This window comes from Aedes albopictus, chromosome 2 (assembly GCF_035046485.1).
Source record: "Aedes albopictus strain Foshan chromosome 2, AalbF5, whole genome shotgun sequence".
NCBI classification, from domain to species: Eukaryota; Metazoa; Arthropoda; class Insecta; order Diptera; family Culicidae; genus Aedes; species Aedes albopictus.
The window spans coordinates 326,024,625-326,034,767 of record NC_085137.1 but is presented as its reverse complement, the minus strand read 5'-3'; the positions used below and the strand labels follow the sequence as shown (position 1 = coordinate 326,034,767).

General features: G+C 38.7%; 1 protein-coding gene across 1 annotated transcript; it reads right to left on the bottom strand.

Annotated features, from left to right (window-relative positions):
* Positions 1-6,967: 6,967 nt before the first annotated feature.
* Positions 6,968-7,774, bottom strand: LOC109404353 (cuticle protein 19-like). The gene is made up of 2 exons (XM_019677202.3): positions 7,446-7,774; positions 6,968-7,366 (listed from the first exon to the last, which is right to left on the bottom strand). The coding sequence occupies exons 1-2, from the start codon at positions 7,452-7,454 to the stop codon at positions 7,025-7,027; spliced, it is 351 nt and encodes a 116-aa protein (XP_019532747.2). The 5' UTR covers positions 7,455-7,774; the 3' UTR covers positions 6,968-7,024.
* Between the last annotated feature and the right edge of the window lie 2,369 nt (positions 7,775-10,143).

Here is a 10,143-nt window from a genome sequence, read left to right as displayed (position 1 = left end):
AAACTATTTTCCTGCTTACCGTTCATCAGGTTATTGAAAGCGCGGCTGTTTGATGTGTCGCAGAATGAGTTATGTTCAATTTTATATTTGGCCACTTCAGGCGGAACACCCAGAACCGGTTCCGGAACACTACCGGTTCAGATATGGTCTGAAACTATTTTCCTGCTTACCGTTCATCAGGTAATTGAAAATGCCGCTGTTTGATGTGTCGCATGAATGAGTTATGTTAAATTTTATATTTGGCCACTTCAGGCGGAACACCCAGAACCGGTTCCGGAACACTACCGGTTCAGATATGGTCTGAGACTGTTTTCATGCTAATTGTTCATCAGGTTATTGAAAATGCCGCTGTTTGATGTGTCGCATGCATGGGTTTGGTTCTCTTTTATATTTGGCCACTTCCGGCGGGGTATCCGGAACCGGTTCCGGAACACTACCGGTTCTGATATGATCTGAGACTATTTTCCTGCTAACCGTTCATCAGATGATCGAAAATGCCGTGGTTTGATATGTCGGATGCTTGGGTTTGTTGCATTTTCATGTCTGGCCCCTTCCAGGGGTACCGGTCCGGATCACCTAAATGGCCATAACTCCGGAACGGCTTGACCGATCTGAACCATTTTCAATAGGAAACAATGGGACTATATGCCGCGTCGAATGAAAATCGGTTTAGTTTTACTGCCAAAAAGTGATGTGAGTTTTTTGTACACATACATACACACATACACACACGCACACACACACACACACACACACACACACACACACACACATACACACATACACACACACAGACATCACCTCAATTCGTCGAGCTGAGTCGATTGGTATATGTGACTCGACCTTCCGGGCCTTCTATCAAAAAGTCATTTCTGGAGTGAACATATAGCCTTTCCAGTACACTTAGTGTACGAGAAAGGCAAACAGTACCCGAGTACCTGCGCGTTACCCATCACGGCTAAAACTGGCACTTGGAAGTTGGAGTGATGGATTTGCTACATCTTCATCGTTTTGGCGATGTTTGGATAAGAATTTTAAAGATGTGTGAATGCTTCCGGGCCATATTTGTAGTCCCAATTTTGTAAAAACAAATGAAGTTTCTCACGCTATATGGCATGATGGAACACTGGAACCTCTTTTTATGCACATGGTTGGGACTGCATAAATTAAATATGTGCATAAAATAAAAAAGGCATAAAAAAAGGGAAATTTAGACATAAATTAAGTTTGGGCTTTAATTCGAGAATCTAGATCGTGAGAACAGGTCTTGCTTCTGGGCAGTTGAGGTGGGGCTAAGAGGGTTCCCAGCTTGGTTTCCAGAAAGTTCCCAGAGATACCAAAAAGGGGGTTCCAAGGGGCTTCAGAGGCGTGTTAAGGGTTTTTTTCTTCGGATTTGAGGAGCCTTCTAAGGGTGTTCTGTCAGGATTTTTTGGTGTTTTCTTGGGATTACGGCAAATTCTGGGCTATTTCAATAGTATTAAGTGGGTTTCAGGGGCGTTCCAAGGGGCTTTGGAGGAAGTTCAAGGGATCTAATGAGCCTTTAAAGGGCGTTGCAAGAAATTTGAGGGACGTTTCAAGGTATTTTAGAGTCTGCTCTGAAACTTCCTGAAATGCCTAAAAAATCCCCCTTTAACCCGCCGGGGACCCCATGTAACGCACCTAAGAGGCTTCGAAACCTCTGCGAACTCCTCCGTAACGCTTCCGTAACGCCTCTGAATCCCACCGAAGAGGCTCTGAAACGTCCTGTATGTAACGCACCTGAGGCCCCAAACCCTTCGAAAATTTCTCTGTAACGCTTTCGTAACGACTCTTTAATCACGCCGAAACATCCTGAAATGCCTCCAAAATCCCCCTTAAACCCCCTCGAACCCCATGTAACGCACCTGAGAGGTTCCAAACCCCCCGAAAACTCCTCCGTAACGCTTTCGTAACGCCTCTTAATTCCGCAGAAAATGCGCTGCCACGTCCTGAAATGCCTTCAAAATCCCTCTTAAACCCCCTCGTACCCCATGTATCGTACCTGAGAGGCCCCAAAACTCATCCGTAATGCTTTCGTAACGCCTCTTAATCCCACAGAAAATGCTCTGAAACTTTCTGAAATGCCTTCAAAATCCCCCTTAAACCCCCTCGGACCCCATTAAACGCACCTGAGAGGCTCCGAACCCCACGAAAACTCCTCCGTAACGCCTCTGAATCACGCCGAAAATGGTCTGAAACATCCTGAAATGGCTCAAAAAATTTTCCTAAACCAAAACCCCTAAAAACGCCTCCGTAACGCCACTGAAACAAGCCTAAAATGCTCTGAGACTTTCTGAAATAACTCCAAAACCCCCTTAAGACCCACTCGGACCCCGTGTAACGCACATGAGACCTTCGGAAAAACCCAAAAAAAAACGAACATGTAACCTTCTTTTGCTCTCCTCCATCAACACCCCTTGGCCGCCGTTGCAATAGTTTTCGTCATTATTAAATATTCTAATGCACAATATTGGTTCTGAGTAACTTTCCCTCTTTTTTGCAGGGCATAAAATAGGTACATAAATTAAAAGTGCATAAAAATAACATGCATAAAAAAGGTTTTAGTGTAATTGGTTGTTTTACGCACATTGTACTGCACAATACTGCACCGAGTCACATGAAATTTTGTAGGTGAAATAAATACATCTTAAGATGTTATTAGACCAAATTTTAACAATTTTAATTTATCTATTGCAAAGATACAGCTGTATTTCTGAGTCCCGATTATTGCGGATACATGCTTCATATAAGGAAATCCTTTCACACTGAATTTATTTCGACGTTCCCTCCATATATCGAAGTGACAGCTACCGATATAATTCCAGAGTTTCCTCCCGAAATATTTCATGGCATTACTCCTCAGACACCTCCAGAGATTCCTTGAGGAATCCCTTTCATGTTTGTTCAGGGATGTTCCCTTGAGTTCTTCCAGAGATTTCTTTTGGATTATTTCGTCAGTTAGTTCTTCTAGGATTTTCAGACGTGGCCGGCGCCGTTATTGTACTGTAAAAGAGAATCTCTGAAGCGTGTACAGTGAGAATGTTGACCACTCCCAGTCAATTATTCAGTTGATTCATTGCGCAACTGTCATTGGTTTGGGTTAATCACGGAGTAGCAACCATAAATATGTGCAGTCAGTCTAAGCTAAGCTAAGCTAAGCTAAGTTAGTTCTTCTAGGATTTACAATGGAGATGCTTTTCAATTATTTTCAAGGATTCGGCAAATGTTTTCCAGATATTTCTGCAAAAGTTTATCCTGGATATTCTGCTGAGATTCGAATAGCAAGGAGCGAGTTTTTAAAAAGTAAAACATACGCATAAACTTGTACAGGAAAAACCTAAACAAGATCAATGTTACTCATTTCTACGGTGCCCACTTTCTTCCGTTACGACGAGACGGTCGCATTTGCACTGGCAACCTCTGCATCGCTTGTTTTCCACACCCATAATCAGCAGCAATGGGGAAGAAAGGGCCATACATTAAAACCCACAGGTCGATCGGATCGACTTAGAGACCTATCCCTCATTATGCAAAATATATGTCGGGCCTACGAGCAGTCAGTGGTTGGCTGCCAGAGATCATATGGCCGCCCATTATATCATCGATGCTGCATGCGCCTTTCCCTTTCGCGCCCCTTTTTATCGACGGAGCTGGCCGGTCGGATGCATGGTGTGGTGACGATGGTATGTTTTGCTTCGAAACGAAAACGTGAAGTTATGCGAGAATGTAACAAATTTGAAACCGAGCACCTCAATGAAAGCCGGTCAGGTGGTCAATAGCGGAACTGCACCTGGTAGACCAGCCGATAGGAAGGTAAACGCTTGGGCTGAAATGCATATTTTATCTATTGTTTCCTTTTTGGGCTTGTCGTACGGATCCATGTTCGTCGATGGGTTTTCCTGGAGATTTTGTTTTTGTAATGAACTAAATGTTAGACAGTAGGTCGAGAGGTAGCTTAAAAGTAGTGTAATAGTAATCTGATTGTGGAGATTTCAACTTTGATAAACCGTTACATATTTAGATGAAGGGGTTACCCAAATAATTGAAATTAATTAATTTGGTGAGAAAATCATCGGAATTGATCTGCATATACCAATGCATTCGTTCTTTTTCATTTATTAAGTGCATCATCATTACACAGAGAAGACAGAGTTCACAATACTACGCCACGCATTCCAGTTTATCGGTTCGCTGTTGCTTTTCTCTAAGCTCAGGAACTCTGCACTCGTCAAATCTTTCTCGACCAGGTTACCTTCTCTGCGTACACATCCGTGGTTCATTCAAACATGTGTAACATAAACCTCATTTATTTTTTTGAACAGGGACATGCTACACTACCGATCATAGAAATGTAGAATCGATTTTTATTACCTACGTAAAAAAATATACTCGTAACAGAATCTTAGTTATGAATACCTTCATAAAAAAATGACAGGAATATATTTTACCACAAAATATATGATCATCTATTAGGGCCAATTTTATCGAGCAAAATGCTCTTTGAGCCGCTTCAATGTATAAACTGTGATAATTTTTTGATACTTGATATTTGTTGTCTTTCCGAATCGTGACAGATATCAAACCGTTCAAATACCAAATCAAACATGAGAACCAACAACAACCACAACAAAATTATCCACAAAAACAATATCAAGCCAATTTTGAATCATATCCCAAAACATGTATCATGCCATGTCACAGAGTGCCATTTTATTTTATTTCTAAATTAATTAATATTTATCAAATATTCTATTATGTTTCAATAATTTGTTATATGTATGTATAAACTTGACAAATTCTTGAGAAAAATAAAGCATGCTTGAGTTTTTGTGTTAAAATAAGATGAGTACTATATATTTAAATTGATGCAAAATTCTTCAAAAATACTGATTTATAAAGGGCTGAAAGTCTCTCTAATAAAGACAAATCAATCAATCAACTGATTTATAAGGCGCATTAATTTTATCGGGGTACAATAGTCTATTTCACCGTAAAACATGATTGACATTAAAATTTATGACCCCAGTGAGGCAATTAGGCATTAAAGTGAGTTGGTAGAATCATTGATGCATGCCGATTTTCGCAGTTGTCGATTTTTAGAAAAATAATCTAATTGTTATAATTTTCTTTCGTGTAAAGAATTTTAAATTTAGCCAAAAGTTTTAATAACTCTTTACATTGGTCATAAACGATCAACATTTCATTGCATTCGGTTCATTAAATCCGGAGATATAATAGCTCAAAGTTGGCTTTCGGATAATTATTTCTTTTTCTAGAAACATTCTAACTTCATGCAGAATAGCCCGATTTTTTTTTTAAATTGGAAAACTGATACACAACTAGTTGATGAATTTACAGTAAAATTTTGAGAATATTTGATGCTCTTTTCGAAAAGTTACAGCTAGTTGAACATGTTTTGAAAATTGAAAATTTTGCTTGTCCCAGTTATTTTGAGTATCCCCTGTATATATATATATCAGATACATACCGGGGATACTGAAAATAACTGGGACAGGTTAAATTTTCACTTTTCAAAAAATGTTCAACTAGCTGTAACTTTTCGAAAAGTGCATCAAATATACTCAAATTTTTACTGTAAGTTTATCAACTAGTTGTGTATAAGTGGTCGAAATTTGGAAAAGATTTGGCTATTCTACACGAAGTAATAAGGGTTCTAGAAAAAGGTATAATTATTCGATGGCCAACTTTGAGCTGTTATATCTCCGGATTCAATGAACCGAATGCAATGAAATTTTTATCATTTATGACTTATATAATGAGCTATTTAAAACTTTTGACTAAACTTAAAATTCTTTACACGAAAGAAAGTTATAACGATTAGATTATTTTTCTAATATAACACCACTTTATCCAAAACTTCATCATCGTTTCAAAACTCGAGATAGTAATTATAGTGCATTAAAATTCACTCTAATTGACTTGAATATATTTATGTTTCAAGGAAAAGCAACCAAATAAGCGGCATTAAATTGAAAAAAATATGGGATGCATATGAAAAATAGATAAATTTACTAAAAAAACATAGAATAAATGAAATCACTATAACTTTTTTTCTTATTAATAATTTCAAATAAGGTTTACTGTTTTCCGAATTTCATTATATAAGTCATAAATGATCAAAATTTCATTGCAATCGGTTCATTGAGTCCGGAGATATAACAGCTCAAAGTTGGCTATCGGAAAATTATACCTATTTTTAGAATCTTCATAACTTGGTGTAGAATGGCCAGAACTTTTCCAAAATTGAACCACTGATACACAATTAGTTGATAAACTTACAGTCAAAATTTGATGCTTTTTTCGAAGAGTTACAACGAGTTGCACATTGTTTTAAAAGTGAAAATTTTACCTTTCCCAGTTATTTTGAGCATCCCTTGTATATATCAGAGGGTCTAATGTCGATCTTGTGTCTCCTATTCGAAATCTCAATTTTTCAAATATTGCTACAAAACTTTTGTTCTTTGAAATATGTATATCCACGTTTCACAGAGAGTTCAGCCCAAATTATACTCGAGAATTAAATTACACAATCTTCATCACAACAAGGGCCAACTGATTGCAGATTGCAAGCCAGTTTGTTCATACGTCGTCACTTGACAGTGATACACACGAAGGTCAACCGACGGTGGCGGTGGCGGATGATGAGACAAGTTTCTGAGAAAATTGTGCATAATGTCTTCCTCATTGTTCTTTCCGGCTGCTATTTTACTCGTTTCTTTGCTTCACGTAAATACGTACTTACCTATCCGCATCCAAGTGCTAATTGACCACAATTATATCGTCGTTTATGCCACACCGTCAACTGACAGTGGAGTATGGTGTCTGCGAGCACACTGAGAAAAGCATTATGCTTGCACTGGTTCGATGCATTAACTATCGTAATATGTTGAGAAAAATTTTTGTTGAAATCTTTTGAAAACACATACTCTTTTTAGAGGAACTTAGGTTTTATTGGTAGGCGAAAAGAAGCTTTGGCAGCAATTTTCTAATAGTGCTGTTCGATATTAGCATAGCTTTCACCATGGTGTGGGTGGTGGGCGTGTCCAACGCGCTTGACATGGGGTTGGAATCCTCCCTTGTGGTCCGAGCTGTATTCAACAACACGGTGCGTGCCATCAGCCTCATCCAGAGTGTACTGTCCATTGACATGGTCTCCATCGCGATGTTCCCACTGGCTCTTGTGATCGTGGGTGTGTCCGTCCTTAACACCGTATTCAAACTTGTACTTTGGATGCGAGTGATGGTAGTCCTCGTGATGATGACCGTGATCTCCTCCGTAGTACTGCGCGGAGGCAACAACGGCCAAACAGGCAACCAGAGCGATGATCTAAACGATATAAAACAAGGCCAAGTTTAATTTCCCACGGTCATTGCCGATGCGTAAAATTGGTTTTAACTTATCTCACCTTGAACATCTTGGATCTCCTGTGTACAGGGTGTTGGTATGGAGTTGAGTGTCAGCGGACTGATGTCGGACCGCATTGGTCACAGATTTTTTATACCATTCCTAAGCCGGTTTCGGTTTGCGTTATTGGTTTCGATTTTCTTTCGGATTTCCATGTTACCATATGGAGTGGTAGGAAAGCCACAAACAAGCCGAACGAAACACGCCAAATTGTCTCTCACCTTGACGGACGGTATTAGTCAACGAACCGTTTCTCTTATGCCTACTTGCCTACTGACAGCAACAGTTACACCGGCGCAGCTGACTGCTGACAATGCCTTTTAAATTTTTGAGTGCGAGCAAACTGCCTGGTGCTAGAAGGTATGCTGTACCTACTCCATTTGACCGCAACCTTTACAAGCGTTGTGCTGTCGGCGATCGTTAAGATGCATTTCCATTATCTGATTGGCTCATGTTTACATTGGTTTCACCATAAGAATGTTAAACTGGATGTTGTTTTATTTTTGATTGCCATTCCTATTTCTTTTTACATTTAATGGTTTCTCTGCACTTTCTACTGAATCTGCGAATCAAGATATACACACTAAGATCAGCTCGGTATTTTCGCGATCTTTTTACAGAGTTCTCAACAGCAGATTTAACTCGGTACGCTCGGTTATCCCTTTTGTTGAATACTCTGTAAATGAGTTAGTTCAGCAAATATATTGTCAAAAATTACAGATGAACGGTAAATATCGTTACTGGTGAACGGTAAATACTGATTACCGAGTATGCCGAGTTAAATCTGCTGTTAAGAACTCAGTAAAAAAAAAAATACTGAACTCAGCGAAAAAATTACTGAGCTGTAGTGTGTACGTTGATGTCATTTATTATTAAACTGATTGGACTCCAAACGTAGTTTGTGTGAATCCCAAATATGAGTTAGCAGTTTTGCACGTTGGGCTTCATTCAAACAGGCTATTTAAAGGTACAAAACAAGGTATATAAACATTTCGGCAGGGGGTCATATTTTGGGCACTTTGACTCAATCATTTTCATACCAATAGGAAGAAATCAAAGCTACTTGTTGTACTTGCTATTGTACTTGTTTCGCAACTTGCCAATTTGTACCCTGGGTCAAAAAGTTGCAAATTAGAAACAAAATCTCCTAATGCGTTTCTTCTGGATTGATTAAAAAATAATAGAGAGTTTATTACAACACCATACAAATTTCGATCTGGTATTACAAGACCTAAGTTGGTTATGCAATCCGTAAAAGTCCTTATTCGCAGCTGCAATACGCTTGTTCACTTTACGCAGCACTGACACCACTAGGCCTGCCTCTGTCTCTACCTGTAATCATGCCCTTAGTTTTGGCAGAGATAATCATCAAGTCAATCCTCGCTGTCTCCCTTATCAGAGGAGCATAAACTGCCCTACGATGTCGATGAGATCAATATCGTCCGAAAAACCAAGGAGCATGTGCGACCGTGTTATGACCCGAGCAGAAGAGAATAACAACAGCATAACAAAATGCGTTATATTGGCAAAATAACTGCATAATGGAATTCGTTATTTTTATGTTATTAACATAACATATTGAATTATAAACTTGTCTGTCATAAGCGGCAAAATAACAAGTCACATAACAAAAATTTGTTCCTGGAAAATCAATTTAATAACATGTTTTTTTAGTGTCAATAACAACTTAATAACAGTGAATTGGGGAAATATTCGAATAACAAATTTTGATATTAAAAAGTTATTGATAACATTCCGAAAGCAAAATTAGTTATGATATCAAACAATCGCACATGCTGTAGAATAGGATGCTAAAGTGAAGGCGATATGCGTACGCTTTAGCCGTGGTTAAATGAAAGCATGTACACATATGGCCTCCCCATTAGCATCCTTTTCTACATCATATATGACTTCGTGTTGGCTGAGAATGCTATGCATATTTAGACCAGCATGCAGACGCGCCAACTTGGTCAAATTATTGAGGGGGCAAAGCCTGGTTTTTCTGATTTTTTGTATGGGAAAATCGAAAAATCGTCAAATATTGGGAGGGCAAAACCATGCTTGCCCCCCCTAAGTTGGCGCCTATGCCAGCATGTGAGAATGGCGGAACAATTATTGCGAACTTCAGTTTCTCTCTTCCCTCATAGGCGTATTTTCAACTATTCATGTAATCTTTTACCACAAATAGGTAGATCCGACTTCATCATCTGGAGCGACAGGGAAAACATGTAAAAATACAAAATATTTCTGAAAAATCCCATTCAAAACCATCTACAATTTTGGATTCAGCTGTCTGTATTAGCTTCGTTGAAACAAGTTCACTCAATAAGTTTGACATTTTTATTATTGAAATTCTCATGTCAAAGGCGGAATCTGTAACGTCCCTTTCAAACCCCACCTTCAATATCGTCTGCTATCTTCTCATGTTGATGTATGTAGGGTGCTGCGCCACTTGGGCAGTGGCTGATATTTTGGGAACTTTTCAGCTACAACTTGGTTTTGTACACATTACAGCACCTCCATGTCACGTAATATACCACACCTCTTATCAAATGTGATACCGTAAGTATAACTCGCGAAATACTGTAAATAACGTTGTTGAATCACGTAGGATTTATTTCAAAACTTGTTTTAGTTTTGATAGTATTTGTACACTTTCAATAATACAATAATAACCAAACTTGTTACACAACAAAATG